General features: G+C 35.3%; 1 protein-coding gene across 1 annotated transcript in view; it reads left to right on the top strand.

Moving 5' to 3' along the window:
• LOC128669732 (innexin shaking-B-like) overlaps window positions 1-18833 on the top strand; it is a 47099-nt gene that overhangs the window by 27718 nt on the left and 548 nt on the right. The window contains exons 2-4 of the mRNA XM_053744793.1: window positions 5672-5792; window positions 14548-14734; window positions 18238-18374. Coding sequence (XP_053600768.1) covers window positions 5728-5792; window positions 14548-14734; window positions 18238-18374 — 389 coding nt within the window. The 5' untranslated portion in view covers window positions 5672-5727. The remainder of the gene's footprint in view (window positions 1-5671; window positions 5793-14547; window positions 14735-18237; window positions 18375-18833) is intronic.

The raw sequence follows: 18833 nt of genomic DNA, 5'->3' as shown, positions 1-18833 counted from the left end.
TTTACATTGTCCGGTGTTCATGCTCAAATTCGTGGTTTGCAGGTATGGATAAAAAGATAACAATAAATATTCATTACTTATACAAACGTAAACATGGAATGTTAAAAAATGCTTTTATACAACAAAATTATACATTAGGTGTAAATAAAATACGATTATTGAGATCGAGGTAGAATAACATGCCATTGAGGTAGCCGATTGTGAGATCTGTCTTCTTCACGTCGTTAAATGCCATCGAACCAAAAGGAGAAGTAAGATTGGTGAAAATGGTCGCCATGTCGGAGTGCTACTCTGGAGGTCCCGGGTTCGATCACCGGTCAAAATGGAAATTAATATTTTTCAGTTTGATCTGGGTCTTGGATGTTTATCTATATGTGTGTATAAAATATACTATCGTTGAGTTAGTATCCCATAATACAAGTATTACATGAACAATTTACTTTAGTCTTATGATTTGTCATATAAAAAAGAAAGCAATTTATGGATTCAAAATATAGCCGTTTTATGCCAAATAAAATATACTCGAGTTTTTGAAAAGAAATGTATGGACATACGGAATTTTATTGCAGAGAAAATTGACATAAAATTTTTAATTGAATTTAAATTTCATTTTAAATTATTCTTTCAATTCAAAAGGTTCTTTATATTTCGGGAAGCTATTAATGCATCGTAAACTGACAATGAAATTTATAAATCGTAGCATCAATAAACAAAAATGTATAGACAATAAAAACATAAAAAACGGCAAATAAATAATGCAGAATCTTTTTTGTACGTTTCACTACTAGAGTTGATTTTTAACAAAAGAAGGAACGAATATAGTTTAACAAAAAAGGCTCTCTCTCTCTCTCATCTCCGCATGTTCGGTTTCGTTCGGGGATGTGAAGTCGCGACGCCCGGGGACAGCGTATACACAAAAAACATTTGAATATTCGGGTGATGAATAGGATCTAAGATAAAGCGATGAGGTAACAAACAAACTTACTTTGGCATTTATAATATTAGGAGGATTTTCGTGCAATAAACTTTTTACAAATAAGTATAATTAATTAGGTTTTTATATATACTAAATAATAAATATTCTAATATATGTTATTTTTCTGTTCGAGCTGGTTTTTTAGCATTCTTCTTTATTGATAGAATTTTTACTACACTAGAAGAACAATTATGTCGATATTGAAGAAGAAATATGAGAAATAAAATAGCTACGTTATAATTTTAAAAGCCGTGCAACGTTTAGACTGAATTTCCGATAAAATATAGAATTCTCCTCGCGCGATATGTGGTATATTGCGACAGCTGTATTGAGTGGCTCGCTTCTGCAGATAACACTGGATTGTACTGAAATTCTGCAACGAAAATGTATATTTTTTTACAGAATTGTATATAATCTCCTTATATATTATTGAAATAATTGACCGAGCGAGGTCTGCAAATCTACTTGGGGCAAAAACACATTTTTTATATGTATTTTTTAACGCCATGAAAATTTCAAAGGTATGTAGGATCTGTCAATAGAATTTTTAAGTTCGTGGGGCAACTAAATCTTTTTTGAAATATTCACAATTTTGTAAAAATTTATTGTGTTCGCGCGGTCTAAGTTCGCGGCGAACAACTAGTCTATTTATAAGCCCCCAACACTGTTTATTCGAGTTTCTAGTGATTTTATCAGAAAAGTGTAGCCGCATACTGTTTTTCAGACGTTATTCAGTACGTCTGAAAAACTATAGTGAGTTTCTTTCGGCATATCTTCTCAGTAGTGGTCGGTCACAATGTTAGATTATATTTGTCGCATTGAAAAATCTATACATATGATAAAACCGTAAGTGCGCTATGTATGTACATGATAAATATGAAAGAAAAATATTTATAAGACCCCCTTATGGGACTAATAGGAGCCAAAACTTTTTTTAATTTTTGTCTGTCTGTCTACATGTTTACGCAAAAACTACTAGATAGAATTGGATGGGGTTTTCATAGTTATATAGCGCATAGTCTAACATAAAATCTGGTATAGGTTTCATCGCGATACGTTGCTTAGAACCCGAGATATTGACAATGATATTTTATGAGCGTCCGCACGAAATAAATTGTTGCCAACACGTTGCCAAGACTATAGTCCTTTAATCGCTCTGTACGACATCCACAGTAGGTAGTTATGATAGTCCTATTCTATTGTTAACTAGGCCACACATCACAAGATTGTAACGCAAAGTAGGTAACTACTATGAACTTGTTTCATCTCACTGTATGATATATCTCACTTCATAAACATGTGTTTTAAAACACAAAACTTAAAATATCATATCGGCCGATACGGCCCGAGAATTTCCCGTCCGTCGAATCGCGTCATCTCTGGGAATGAAATTCCATTCAATTTCCGTGGTAGTTTTTCGCGAAACTGCCTTTAGGGCGCGGATACACGATCGTAAACGGCGGACGAGGGAGATTGACGCGGGTTCGTGTTGTATTGAGATTGGAAATGTTATTTTTAAAATTGTTTTGAGCACTTCGCTTTGTGGCCTAATATTCTATTTTTTTAAGCGAAAGCTTACTACTTAAATATATGAAGAAAAATATCCGATAATTTATATTTAAATATTACAGAAAAATAATTTGTGATAATGAAACCTAGTACCGGCGATCTGGCTATAAACTAGACCTGGTTATACAAATTATGATATAAATTATACAAATTATTATAATATAAATTAAATTGTTATATTATAAATTAAATCCTGCCAATATTATAAATGCGAAAGTTTATGAGGATGTGTCTGTGTATGTATGTTTGTTATTTCAACGCTACACTTTTCAATGTTCTTGAAATTTTGCATACGTATAGTCAGGAGTACGGACGAACAAATAGGCTACTGTCATCCCCAAAAAAGTACTGTTCCCGTGGCGAAGTTCACGCTGGCGAAGCCGCGGGTGAAAGCTAGTTTATATATATATAAAACGCTTACACTTACCAGTGTAATCTTATCCTTAAATCACGACGTCGAATTGGACCGTTAAAGAATTTTGAAGTTCACGTAGCCGGCTGAAATGTACTTTTCTCATCAATTTTGTATTACGACGACGGCCAATATTTATTTTTTTTGAAGCTTTTATTTCAGTTTGAATTTTTTTTGACCGTAATGTATCATGTGCTTTGCAAACAATGTACCATAAAATAAACAAGTCTTTTATATTGTCATTTTAAGACATTTATATTGATCTCGGTCAATTTCTTGAGTAAACCAAATTAATTAATAAGTAAGAAACAAAATAAAGCCTGCATTATTAATAAACATTTAATTCTCTGATTAGGCTTGGAGTAGTGTATCTTTGTTTTGTCCCTCTCTCTCTTTTCAGCATTTGACATTGAAAGAACGAGACAATTATAATTATTCCGAGCCTAATCAGAGAATAACGTTTTTATTAATAGGGGGGTAAGAGTATAGTGACAAATCTAAGAAGTGCTGGCTGTACTACTTAGATGCATAATTCAGATGACAACATTTTATTGAATAGTCATTACTTACTACGATTTTTCTGATTGGATGTTTATCTATATATGTATTTGTTATAGAATATGGTATCGTTGAGTTAGTATCCCATAACACAAGTCTCGAACTTACTTTGGGGCTAGCTCAATCTGTGTGATTGGTCCTAATATATTTATTTATATTAACATCAACATTCGTATGTGCGTATATCAATATTCGTATCGATCGTAGTCATTGTACATTGTACACGCAAAATTTTAGTTTTTTTTTAGGGGTGTACGTATTTGGTGGTGTAATGGTTAAGACGCCTGTGAAGCGATAGGTCCCAGGTTCGAATACTACTTGTGCCAGGTGAATTTGTATACCAATCTGACTCATGTGTAGTAGTTACAAGGGAAACATGAGAGACACGTGAGAAAATCATTACTCTAGTCGTTAATTTATCATCTATAAGTAAGTATAGTGTGTGAAATGGAGAAGGCAATGGCAAACCACTCCATTAAGCTAAGATATTAGTTGCGTGTGTTTAATTCCACGTAATGACCACGACCCTCAGCCGTAAGGGATGAAGAAGAAAGCCACAAAAAATATTTTTTAAATAAACAGACAAACGTATTTCTTGTTATTTATGTTAGTACTGACTAATTTATTCCAAGAGAAGACCGGACATTGCATATATTCTAGGAATTAGCTGCACCGTAGCAAATCTGATATTCAGAACACTAAAACAATGTTCTCGGGCCAGTATCAAATGCGCACAGATTTTGCGTGGCCCACATCTGTCGATCCAGGTCGATCACATCCACAGATAACCTAATAACTAGAAAGAAAAAATATACCTATTTGCAATAAAGAAAAGAAAAACATTATCTATACTTCTATACTATTATTATAAAGAAGTTAAGCGTTTGTGAGTTTGTATGTTTGAGGCGGGTAATCTCCGTAACTATCGAACCGATTTCAAAAACTCTATCACTATTAGAAAGGTACATTATCCAAGATTGGTATATGCTAGTTTTTATCTCAAAATTCCCACGGGAGCGAAGCCCCGGGCAACATCTAGTTTGTAATAAAACTCATCAATTATCAAAGGTGCTTTATAAATATGTTAATTGATTCGGAACTTTGTCAACTTTTTTATAAGTAGACTAGATTGCGCCCGCGACTTCGCTCGCCCGCGTTAATTTTCCGGGATTAAAGGTACCCTATGTCCTTCTCCATATTTCAAATTACATATATGCAAAATGTCAAGAAGATTGGTTGAGTAGATACAGCGTGAAGAGGTAACAAACAAACAAACTTCCATATACTATTAGTTGGGATGGAATATAATGTGACCTATTCAGATCAGTGGAAACTAATAATACTTGACGTGTGCTGCAGTATTATCAGTATCACCTATCTTAAGTTTTGTTAAATTAAATTTTGGATAGTTGGTATTTTAAGCAAGCGAAGATTATGTGTGTACCTAAGAGTATCGAATCTGATGTATGAACCTGTTAATGCTTTTTGTACATTATTATTGTATGTAATTTAAGAGTTTATTCTTGAATAAATAAAAAATAAATAAAGATTGTATTAGTTTTTATTCCGGTCCTGACTAGTTTCACTTCACTTACTATCTATTTTTATGTATATCTGTACCTGTCCATCAACACGACAGTGGTGCTGTCAGACGTCGTGTTTAGGGAAATAGAAGTTTTGTCAAACATACGCCCGGCCATAAAGGCGGCGGCTGAGTACAGTCGACGTCAAGATACCCTGTACCCTTATGAGGTGGTAATATCGACGAATTTGCAATGGATTCGGGATGCTTGGCGTGTGCTGCAGACTGTACATACATGTAGATATTTGCTATTGGAAGGGATGTTCAATTTCTGAAATAAAAAGGGTTTTGACTTCTGATTGACACACGAAGGGTGGAGAGGAGCATAGATTCCTTTTTGTCGCGGGTGGAGCCACGGGCAACAGCTGATATCTACTCTATAAACTTTCTTGTTTGCTGGTTTTAACATAAATTAACGTAATTTTTTGCCTAGAAATTAAAATTTAGGTCTATTGAGTTATATATATATATTGGTCTATGAGTTTCACCCACTGAACTAATCTATTAATCGATTATAATCTAATGTTTTCGATCGAATTCTTCAACTCATCAAATGTGTTATTTATTGTTCCAGCGCATATAGAACAAAGCATGGCGTGGCGCGGCGGTGCGCGGCGCTAGCCTGGACCCATGGGCAAGACCTCCGGGGGGCGCCCCGACACCGGCGTCCGCGCGCAGCGGTTCCATAGCAGAAGGTAGCTACAGTTATGTTGATAGAAATAAATATATTAAGACAAAATCACACAGAAATCAAAATCATTCGAGACTTGTGTTATGCTCTGACTATCGATGCCGGCGCTAGCTTTGCCCCAAGGGCTAAATCTCCGGGGAAACACTCCGACACTGACGGCTGAAAACGTTTCGTTTCACGATAATCTGTCGAGAAAGTTTCTTTTGTTGTTTTCTAACGTTCCTGGCATCTCGTAAACTTTGTCTTGACTGAATTTTCATAAAGCCCGATTCGATCACTGTTGGCAACCGTTGGCATTAATACAATTGAGGTTAAGGTTTACGTTCCACTGTTTCCGAACTAAGCGTCAACAGGTGATGGAGAAGTGGTGACAGTAGAAAAGCGAACTCTGGACACCGCCACTGGGGAAGCAACTGGGAAAACTTTCAGAAGTGAGATGGAGAATAATAGTCAAGAGACCACAAATTGGATCCATGCATATAAGATTCTACATTTTTTTCTGAGAAAAGAAGTTTTTAAATGATGATCTAATGGCCATTCAAGATACATACATAGTCAAAGACTACAAAAAATATATATCCCTAAAATATATAGGTACCTATTATATTTAGTTTAACATAGAAATACAGTGCAAAGTGAAGAAGAAATTGAAGATAACGCTAAAAAGCTAGATTATATTGAATGTTTATATATTTCATTCCCACATCGGTCAATCAATCAATCAATTAGTATCAATTTAAGAGGATTCACAAAACAAATATATTATTAGAAACATTGCATATTAAAGGAAATAATACCTCAAAAATTTGCGAATTACAATACAATACAAACATTCTTTATTGCACAAATTAATGACACAGTTATACATAAGTACAAAATGTATAATCACACACAGGCAAAGGGCGGCCTTATCGCTGTAAGCAATTTCTTCCAGACAACCTTTTGGGAAATTGCAAGAAACATCTTCTAGATTCTTGCTAGAATAATTATGAATTACTCAAGAAGAAAGTAACTTGCTTGTTTCAACAGTATAGTGGTGCATCACCTTTATATTTCACCATAATGAAGAATACATAGATCAAGATAATTTTAAACCTATATAATAAGCAGACGGCGCTAACGCGATATGACATCTAAAAATAATCAAACTGTCTTTCTATGAAAAACAAAAGGAATAGTACTGAGAAATAGCTACTGATGGCAGAAGGGGCAAACCCATAGATAAATATATATTTCTTTTATCTATGGGCCCTTTGTATAGTTTAGTCAAGAGTGAGCGTGGCTTAATGACGTCAAGAAGGGTATGCGGGTCAATGGTCTGACAACTAAGAAGAAATAATACCTGGCAGGAAAGTTGAAAAATACTTAGAGAAAGAGAGAGAAAAAGAGAGGGAAATAAATAGTAACGGCCTTGCTTTCATAAAAATATTCATTGTAGTTTAATTACCTATGTGTTCAAATCTCTATATGAACGACATCTTAGAATGGACAAAGCAAGGAATAGAACTACTTTTAACTAGATTAATACCTGTTTTTTTAGTATATAACAAGGATTTTCAAATAAAATTACTTATTTTATTAGTTGATACTGAAAATAAATTAGAGGTACCCATAAAAATATCTATATACGATGATCCAAAATAGATTTACCTTGGGCAATCGTTACGTCAAGACAACATTCATCACGTCAATTTTGCTAACTTTAAATGGTATGCATTTAACAGACAAGAGAATATTTCAAAATAGTTATTTTGACATAATTATAGCATTTTTCGTGAATAAAATATTATATCTTCTTATTAATTATATATTTCTTAGTAATTATTAAAATGTAAATGAAATATATAATTTTCAATAAATTGTCGCACAATTATGAATTGGCCCGTATTCTCGAAAAAAGATTTTTAGAAATATCAATCAAATTATATCCTAATTAGTCGTCTAATTAAAATCGCCAAAACGGTTGAGTAACAGGTTACGTTGATTCGGTAAATATATAAACAAATTCACACGCGCAGACTGCAGCTACTAAAATCACGGGCATAAGTTATATAAAAAGAATCTGTTTTCTTAAAAATAGTTGATTGAAAGCGAAAAGTATCGCAACAGACCGTGGCCCTCAAGTTTGACCGAGTTCCAAATATACATCTGATTCACCGGTTATCACAATACAAATGAGAGAATTCAGTCTACTGACTCGACTGAGGCGTTTCACATTATTTATCACAACGACATATTTGTACACATTCTCCAAATATTAATTCTTATAAATAAACCTTATTCACACTGGCCACTATGTTATTTTTTAATTTATTTATAATTTTATCTTTCAATTTGATTTGAAACAAATAATTTATAGACCTTTCAAAACATGGGGTGCCTCAAGGTCGTATTTTAGAACCGACCTTATAAATATCTCTAATAATACTAAAAACTATAATGTTTTCTCATTAGTTACTAAAATTATTATAAGTGGGTCATAATATTGCGCTTTTGCTTTTTACAATGGACGTAAATGTTGATTTGTGTAATAGAATATTAAAATAAACTGGGATCAAACGTCTGAACGACCCTTACTATTGTCACATAGTCCCGGGAAATTGGACACGAGCCAATTATTTAATTTTGCGCTATAAATTCTATATTCAGTGAATTTATTTGGTTGGAAAAGTTGTACAAAGTCTAGGTTTTACCCATGAATTTGGTTTCTTAATATCTATTAACTAATTAGACATCACTCAGATGGAGATATTTTTGAAGATAGTCATAAAACGTATACTACTGAGACACTGCTTAAATTACTTATTTATATATGATTTATTTTTACCTACCTGTAAAGATAAAATACATAATAATAATAATTTGTTTAATAATTTGATAATTTAGTAATTTTTGAAATATCCGGCCCAACAGAGCAACCTACACAAAATATTTTTCGAATTGTTTTCTTATGTCCAGACAGACATATCGGCAAGATTTTAAGTACAGATTTAGGTAATGATAATTAATGAATCATCCAGACAAAAAAAATCATCAACACTTTGTTAGAATTCGTTACCGCATCACAGACTCGACAGCAACAGATGAATGGAGCGCAACAAAAACAGCTTTATAATTAGTTCGTATAGTTTCTAATCTTTACAACTTCAGTAGCAGAGTGGTTTCCTAAAGACTGGTTTAGTGTTGTTCGCTCCAGTGTTGCGTCTGTTTGTCTGTGCATCTGTGTGTCTATTTATTTCTGTTCGCGATCTTTGATAAGATTTACCCGGATTTGCTTTTCGGTGAGTTGTGCGACCTGTGCGTGATGCTCTTTGAAAAATTCAGTGACATCGTGTGTTGTGTTATTATTATTGATGTCTCATGGAATACCTTCACGGGTTCTAGCCAAGTCCTTTGAGGCCTTGCATGCGAATATGGGTCCAACATTTAGAGGTCTTGTGAAATGTTTGTTCTAAAATGGGACACGATTCAAAGCATGGCCGCAACAAACTATTTTTAAGAAAAGTGTAAGACTTATTATTATTATTAAGTGATTATTATTATCATAATAATCATAATAACGGATAGCATATTTTTGTTATTCTGTCAAGAAGGCGAACGAACAAGCATGCGTTTTACCTAATGGGAAGTAGTCTGCTCTATTAATAGTATTATTATAATATAAATATCAAAACTTTATTAAATGTTTCATTCAGATAGCTAGCATATTTTTCAGCCCAATAAAATATAGTAAGCAAATCATAACTAAAACTTTAACAAAATAAAGTTACGGTTTAATCTGGCAAAGTTTCCTCGTAATCTTATCAAACGAATTGTTTTTATTACAACATCAGATGGACCATGATGACAAGGATTGGACATGACCAAATTAATTAATAGGGGAGAAGGAACACTATTGAAATTTTCTCTTTCAATTCATTGTTTTATTAATTTTATGTTATAGGTGCAGATTACAGACAATATATTACAGTAATTTCATTGAACAGTAGATCCAAACTCGTCTATTTAAATTAGTTTAAGTCTATTATTAATATATTTAAACAAATACATTGTGTGCAGAAGAATTGAGTATGTTATTGCATAAGCAAGCCTTGTATAATTTATTATATGAGAATAATTGAATAATTATATTAAATTTATACAAAATTCGTAGTCGCGATAATCACATATCTAATGCTAATGTTTATTATCAGTTAGTTATTGTTATAAAATATAGTATCGTTGAGTTAGTGTCCCATAACACAAGTCTCGAACTTACTTTGGGACTAGTTCAAACTGTGTGATTTGTCCTAATATATTGATTTTATTCATTATTTACTTATTTTCGTGTCTAATAAATGTTTAATTTTAGAGTTGTTTGAACTAATTGTTGTTGCAAACCGTTAAAAAGCGCAAAGTTGCATATCTGGGACATGTTTTGCACGGCCGATATCAGCTGTTTCAATTTATTATCATGGGCAAAATTGAAGGCAAAAACGTGCATGTGGACGTAAGAAATCATGGCTGAGAAACATAAGGGATTGGACTGGAATCAACAGAGTGGAACACCTGTTTGGCTTAGTGATGGACAGGGAGAAGTTTGCGGAACTGACGGCCAACCTCCAGTAATGGAGAGGCACTACAAGAAGAACTAATATTTTTTTTTAGTCTCAACAAACGGCGAAACTTAATTTTATCCAAAACATATAGCATTGCAGTAGGACCTTTAATGCCGTGTAGCTACTGACGCATACAAACACATCGGAGGTCATATTAATTATTCACGAATCACGAAAACGCCACAACAGAATCGAAACACACTAAAATATGATCCAAATTGCCTTTGTACAGTTACCTAAACCTATTGTAAATTCACCCCTATCACCAAAGCATAGACGAACAACACGGACGTATTTGTCATGCAGTTGGCTGTGTTTGGAGACGTGAAAAATTCACAAACGCATGTAACCTGGCGTCTTAGGAAAGCGACGGAGCGCTGCACGACGGTGTGCGTGTATTAGTGCTGCAATAGAGTATTTGTACAAAAACAGTAAATATCCATGCTGCTCATATACACATTTTTAGTAGGCTTGCTCTCGGTTATGGAATATATCGAAAAGAGAAAATCTAGAACGAGGAAGCCCAGTTGACGATTGATTAGTGTGTGAAATGAAAAAAAAAAACAATAGCAAACATTAATATATCACAAAAATTCCATGCCATGACCACACTCAGTTAAGAGATATTAACTATATATAGTTTGTAAGCAGCCTTATTTACACGGTCGTCGGTCAATGCAGACGTTGGCCGCCCTAATTTTGTCTATAGAAAAATGTAGCCCTGGCAAACTAGTAGAAGAAAATTCATTAAAATATTTATATAATTTATTAATTCCGCTCCGGATCCCTCCACACTGGAGACCGCGACGTGATTATTTAAGTTCAAGAAGTTTACCGAAAAAAATAAAATAAACAAAAAGACGTCACACGGCATCGCTTGTTTTCCCGCGTTATCGCTCAGCCAGGACCTCGACTACGCACTATAACGCACATTTTACGGCCCAGCCGTGTTCCCCGGGGAATCCCCGATTGGAAGGGACCGTAATCTCGGCCTTTATCATTTTTATTGACGACATTCGGTGCAGTGTTTAGGGCTGTGGGGCTAGTGTCGTGGATAAGTTTTAGTGAGCGGTTAAAGTTTTATTTACTGATGGTAGTCGTCTAACAGCAGCGTCAGAATTGGCTACTTTCCAACTAGTCAAATTTGATACTTTTTACTAATGTCAAAAACTATATTTTATGTGGAGCTTGCATTTATTTATAACTAGCGGCCCATATCGGCTTCGCTCGGGTAAAAACATAATAAATTATACGTAAACCTTCCTCGGGAATCACACAATCTTTTCGCGAAAACCTCATGAAAGTCCGTGCCGTCGTTTTTGAGTTTATCGCAAATAGACAGACGCGGTAGAGAACTTTGTTTTATAATATGTAAGGACATGTATTGTGACGTCGCGGATTTTGGAGTCACAAAGAATTTCTATTACTTATTAATGGGACCGAAAATATAGTAATTAAAACTGATTAATTAAAGTCACATTTAATTTTATATTTAATCAAGTAGCTAAATCATATAAGTTGACAAGACTTTTTGAAAACGAGCTTTGACGATCTCAGTGGCGAAGTGGTAATGTTTGCCTCTGAACCGAGAGGTCCTGAGTTCGATCACCGTTCGGGTCATGATGGAAAATGATCTTTTTATGATTGGCCCGGGTCTTGGATGTTTATCTATAAATGTATTTGTTATAAAATATAGTATCGTTGAGTTAGTATCCCATAACACAAGTCTAGAACTTACTTTGGGGCTAGCTCAATCTGTGTGATGTTTATTTATAATATATATATATACATTTGAGTTAAACTTTCCAAAAAAATATTATGTTATTATTTCGTCTAGATTTCGTCTATTTTTTAAAGATTGAAAAAAAAATTGAGGAGGTTGTGTAGATTAGCCGCGATCTTTTATATTAATCAGCACTCGATCACAAACATGAATGTTCTACGTTATTATAGTACATGAAAACGTCAACGTTTTAAACGAGTTTTATCGGCATTTCATATCAGCAGTGCGGTCTTTCTAAGGTGCAAGAAGTTTGTAGCTTTTAAGAAATGGTGGGCCGGGTCGTGATGTTCCCTCTATTATGGTTGAGCTACGCGATGGCTGTCCCATGCGTGCTCAACTCGTGAACGGGTGCTGCCAGAGGGAAACAGGTCATCTCGTTTCTCATATATTTTCATGTAAGTTAATTGTGTTTCACATCGATATAAATATATATATTATAATCAGCACTCGGATCACAATCATAACCTGTTTTGATATACCTTTTGACTATGTACATTATGTACTTTTATATATTATTAGAAAGAAAAAAAAACATTGTAAGAAACAATAATGGTAAGCCGATCTGGCATGATAGGGACCAACACTGTTCAAATGAGTTTCTTTCGGCATTTCTTCTCAGCAGTTGTCGTTCCGAAATGCCAGTAGTTTGTAGCTTGTGAGAAATAACTATAAATATAAAGATTGACGAGAAAAAGTGCCTGTGAATCTAATGTGAAAGTCTGAATAAATGATTTTAATTTGAATTTGAGTTAGAAATATAATACAATTTAGAATTCCACGTTAAAAAGTGCCTATGAAGGTCTAATTTCGGATTAAATCCTTTGATTTTGTATTAAAAATCTAACATGCAAATTGTCGATTCGCGTCCACATTCGACTAAATTTGTCTGTAAGTCTTGTTTAAATATTTATTTACTGGCGTAATAGAAACGGTTTTCTTTTCGTCGAAAAAAACGTAGGGATCATTATCAATTAGTAATGTGTTTGAAAGTACTTCGAAGTAATATCGATGCCACTGAACTTCATAATGAGTTATGTCTGTTGTATGTACCTAATAGAAGCCTTTTACAACGCAAATGTCAACCACGAAAACTGTTCGCAACACCTCATACACGTACTGTATCCCATGCACAGTCTCCGCTGTGCCGCATGCCAGCGGATCTCAACGCGTTCCTGAACCAGGAACCTGAGTGTGATGTGTTCGTGGATGGATGGAAGACGCTTGTCAGGAATTGTTTGCAGTTTTGTGAGATTGACGAATGTGAGTCAACGTGTTTAGGATGATAATATTGTGTTTATCAAAGAAATTTTTGTAAGTGCCTATTTTTTCTTACTACTTAAATACTTTAAAAGGACACATATTGTGTACCGTTGTATTTAGCTAAATAAATAAATAAATAAATCGTGATTAGTTTTATTTATTTATATATCAACAGCAGTTTAGTAGCCATTTTCAGAAAGCCTAAACTTTTCATATCCCGCTAGGAGTTGGCTGGCAGTCACTTGTGAAAAATGTGACGCGAACATGAAATTCGTGGAGGCACTATTGTTCGAAACTTGTGAACTTACATTTTGAAACTGAATTATTACAAACTAGGTTTTGTCTGCGGCTTCACCCGCGTTCTTAACTGACACGTGATTTTCATAAAAACTTTCATCTACATAGTCACTTGGAGGTTATATTTTATTAATTTGTAAAATAAGTATAGCCTATGTTTGAACGGGGGTCCTTATTTACATGCATATCGAATTTCATTAGAATCGGTCCAGCGGTCAGACAGACTTTCCCATTTATAATATTAGTATAAATATGGATTATAAATTAATAAAAATATTATTAAAAAAATATATTTTACAAGTATTATATATTGTGATTTGTCCTAATATATTTATTATATTTATTTATTCTAATGTATTTATAATATTATAGTAATAACAGTATTCGAAAGCCCGACTGGATCATGTTTTTTTTATTGAAAAACAAAAACCCAGAAATGTTAACAATAATTAAACAAAAATGATTACAATATTAGAATACATGTATTCATACACACATATATTTACAGTAGACACATATGGATTTGCCATCGACACGCAAAGATAGACACTATTATACTTAGACGACTTCGGTGGCGCAGGGTAAAGAGTTTGCTTCTGAACCGAGAGGTCCCGGGTTCAAACCCTGGTCGAGTCCGGGTCTTGCATATGTATTTGTTATAAAATATAGTATCGTTGAGTTAGTAGAGTTAGTATCCCATAACACAAGTCTCTAACTAACTTTGGGGCTGGCTCAATCTGTGTGATTGGTCCTAATATACTTAGGTTTTGTATTTGATTTATTTTACATACATTTGTAAAATAAAGAATGTTTGTGAACAGAGAGTCAGGTGTCGCGTGGGGCCGTCGCAGCCGCTCGGGCGGCGCGTGCGGCGGCGCGGGCGCGCGCTCGGCCGGGCTGAGCGCGGCCGCGGGCGCAGCCGGGGCGTGGCGCCGGCGCGAGCGCGCCGCGCAGCCGCGTAGGCCCATGGAGATCCTCACTAGCATCTACGCTTTGCTGTCTGGCGGGGTGAGTTTAGTAACTTAGTAGGGTGAATTTCACCAGCGTTTGAACGCGGCGTGAAGCGTATCATTAGTGTCCGACATTTTTTTTGAATACATAATCATATTTTTAAAATTAAACAATTATAAAATTAACATTGTATCAGTACTTTACTTATTTATAAAACAGGATAATTAAATTGATAACTGGTGTGGTACAATTTAATAAACACTAATGAGAGCCCGCGGCGGAGTTCAAAACTCTCGTGAAATTCACCCAGAAACGCTTTAGAGTTCGGTTCTTGCTAGGCTTTGACATTGACGTACGTTGACGTACGTCGAATCCCACTCCTCCACTTTCAACATCGGCATACTTAGTTAACAGACCACTGACACGCATCATCCATGCAGTCTCGTCTTTTCCCTTTCTTCAGTCATGCCAGTCAGTCAAAATCTTTTATTTTCCTAATTTTTCTAGACGTTAACACATAGAAGAGAGCCAGACACGCGTGACTCGACACGACGCAAAATTGCGATCGCCTATATTTTTATATATTTCTACTATAATTCCAAATTCTGTATATCAAAGTGAAAAAGATCGAAATCAGTTCGATTCTTTTAAAAATATTGGTCGGTCCAATTGGAGTCGAGCTCACCCGGCCAATCTCAGACGAAATGCAATTTGACCACGAGTCGCAAACTAACTTTTATAGGAAATTCTATTTCATGCCCGTGGGCTAGGCGATGATAGGAATTTCCTGTTATATTTAGAAACTTATGTATTTTTAGATAGAGTGTATTTTATAAGCTATTCTCTCCGAAGTGCTGGTGCCCGGCGGTAATCGAAAGGTCCCAGGTTCGAATCCTATACCCGTGCAATGTCAGTTTGTATATCAAATCTGACTCATGATTAGTTAGTAGATTTAATTTCATTTCCGCCTGGCCATGATCAGCCCTGGCCCACTTTGAAGTCCCTAAACAGACTGCGCACTCAAGTGGGCCGGTGCAAAGACAATCTGGCTAGGTGGGGTATGCTTGACCAGTCTCAGAATATTTGCGATTGTGGCTTCTCCCCACAATCGATGGCTAATCTCCTTACCTGTCCCGAGTGTCCAAACACCTGTACTCGGGCTGACTTGATGGCAGCTTCCGATGAAGCCATCGAAATGGCTCGGTTCTGGCAAGAATATATTTGGGTAGCACCCAATTGGGGTTGATTTGCCATCGACACGCAAAGAAGAAATAGATTTCATGGACCACCACTTGCTTTCGGTGAATCGTAAGGAACACATTTTAGTTGATAACTAAAGGCAATTACAATATTAGTAGGACATTGCACACATTTTACCCCAAAATTCCCATAAAAAAGCCCTGGGATTGCCAGTAATGATAATATCAGCGATTTACCCAACCGGCACACACCGTTGATGGCCGTACAAGTTTCCAACTAAATTGAGAAACTTTGTTACATATTTTGAAGCGAAAAAAGTTTACCATAACCCAAGGCATGTGGTTATACCGGCTATGTTATCAGCGGAGAATTCGCTGAAACTTGGCCGAATTGTTGTACATTGCTGGGTTTGTCATTGCGTTGATAGAAAGCTTACATTGAAAGTACGCAATGTTTACGTTGGTTCCGGTTTACGTTCGCAAAGAAAGGCAGAGATATATTGAGACGGGTGGTTAATTATATATCTGCCATTAATAAAACTTGCTTTGATTTGAGAGTCTTACCAATATTTTATGTAAGTGTTAAAATATCGCTAGAATTATTTGAAAAGTCGCTAGTGAACAGCTGAATTAATTAAATCCCACATAGTGCTTTTTTTATCTTTCACGCTTTGAACACATATCGATGTGATAATTCCAGTTAATATAATTTATGTAGTTAAGTCTCACATGCTACATAGATCGTCATAATTGTGATATAGAATCTTCATTACGAAATAAAATCCCAACTTAGGTCCATAAAAACACAAGTTTATTTGTGAGATAAATCAAAAAACCCGAGGGTTTTTTCATTGCAGCGAAAATAATAGCGAAAAGAATATTGAAAGTCGAGACTTTCAATATTCTTTTCGCTACAACTTTTGAACGGCTGAACCGATTTTGATCAAAGACATCTAAGAACCACCGCATAAAAATTAGCTATCAAATAACAAAAACCGCATCCAAATCGGTTCACCCGTTGATGAGCTACGGTGAAACGTACACAGACAGACAGATAGACACTTAGCACACAAACTTATAACACCCCTCTTTTTGCGTCGGGGGTTAATAATAAACCCTAAAATACATTGCCCTACGCAAATGTCCCAAAGTAGGCTCTCAGGGAAGCGGTGTTAATGAGGCAAACAGGGCTCTTAAGGGCACGACGTTTTTCATTACGTCTATTGCCACGACACAGGTCCCTTTCGCAGATTCGGGACTTGTAGGAATTGTCGTTTTTAACGAAAAGAAAAACAACTGAGGCAGCTGTGAAATATATTACAGCCACGACCCATTGCTCAATTGTGCTCCGTTGCAACGACGCAGCACGAGAATCTGTATCAAAGACGTAGAATCTGTATCAAAGACGTGATAAGTGTACAAATTTCAGTATCAATATCTGCCACAATCCATCTGGCGAGCGTTTGGTCGCTTTGTCACAAATATTCATATAATATTAGACAATATTCCATATGAAGGCCTCAAAGCAACGGCTTACCTTTGACCGTTGATATAAATTTACTATTGTGGTTTGATAGATTAGTGAATATCAAATGATCAATGTTAAATTTAAATGCCTTTGTAGTCTAGTACATTAACTATTTGCCTTATGAAACGTCTATAAAATGTGCTGAAATTAATTTGTATACGTCTAATAATAAAGACTGATGAAACTACAGGCGACCGAAGTGGAATAAAACACTCAAATGGGTTTGGATCATTTTATTATCAAACTGCTTTCTGTATTCATACTAATATTGTAAACGCGAAAGTCTATCTGTCTGGCTGTTCCAATTTCATGGCTACACAGCTACACGGGCCTATTTTAATGAAATTTGGCATGCTCGTCGTTAAAGACCCTAGTTTTTTTTTTTTTTTTTCAAAAATTAACCCCCATTAGGGTGAAATTTGTTTGAAAATAATGTCTGTTCCGCTTTCACAGCGAACGCAAAGGCTGGTTTTAAGAATAATTTAGAAATTAACGTTTAATTTTATTTGCAAAAAGTAAAAAAGAAACTGTAAATAATATTCTTAAAAATTGATAATATTTTAATGCTGTTTTCAATGGCTATCTGTTGTCACTGCCAAAGCTATATGTCGTATCTAATTTGTGTTATTATGCGTTGTCTATCGACGGACGTCAAAACGACGGAACATACTGAGCAATGAGGCGTGGCTCTAGTCTTTCACCAGCCACAGTAACCATAGCAGTAAATAATCATAGAACTAAGCGTTGTATAGTTAGCTCAACGTTTTTACTACTAAAATGGTAAAACTTGGAAGAAATCCAAAGAGATAGCCAACTTTCAATTTTCATTGCAGCAAGGGGTGAATCCGAAAATCGACTCTGTGGCATTTCGACTGCACTGCGGGGCGACTACAGCTGCGCTGTTGGCGGCTAGCGCGGCGCTCACCACGCGACATCTAGTGGGCAACCCCATAGACTGCATTCATACGAGGTTCGTATTCGGAACAGTTCCAGTGACGATTGCTGTTGGCGACATGCTTTGATTTAGTTAGCAGTTCCGGGAAATTCGGATAGATGGCGTTGGCGCTGGAAAAGTTGGAAAAGCTCTGTCTTCAAGATTTTACGACGTTCTTTCTTACGATTTTACTTACTGATTAATCAAATAATAAATTATTTGATCAATGTAAAATTTGCTATTTAACCCAAATACAAAAGTAAAAAGTAAGCGAAGAAACTCACCTAAATTAAATAAATTTATACAGACAAATCACACAGATTAAGTTCGAAATTTGAGTTTTGAGATTCTAACTCAATGATACTATATTCATATATAAACATCCAAGGCGTTCACGTTTCTATCATCCACGTTTTCTATCTTGATCTGACTGGCGATCGTACCCGGGACCTCCATAAATGTGTCCAGCTTATGATGACCAGTGCACTATAGTTG

This window comes from Plodia interpunctella, chromosome 5, assembly GCF_027563975.2.
Source record: "Plodia interpunctella isolate USDA-ARS_2022_Savannah chromosome 5, ilPloInte3.2, whole genome shotgun sequence".
Taxonomy (NCBI): Eukaryota; Metazoa; Arthropoda; class Insecta; order Lepidoptera; family Pyralidae; genus Plodia; species Plodia interpunctella.
The sequence above is the reverse complement of the archived record's forward strand: the minus strand, read 5'-3'. Positions and strand labels throughout refer to the sequence as shown.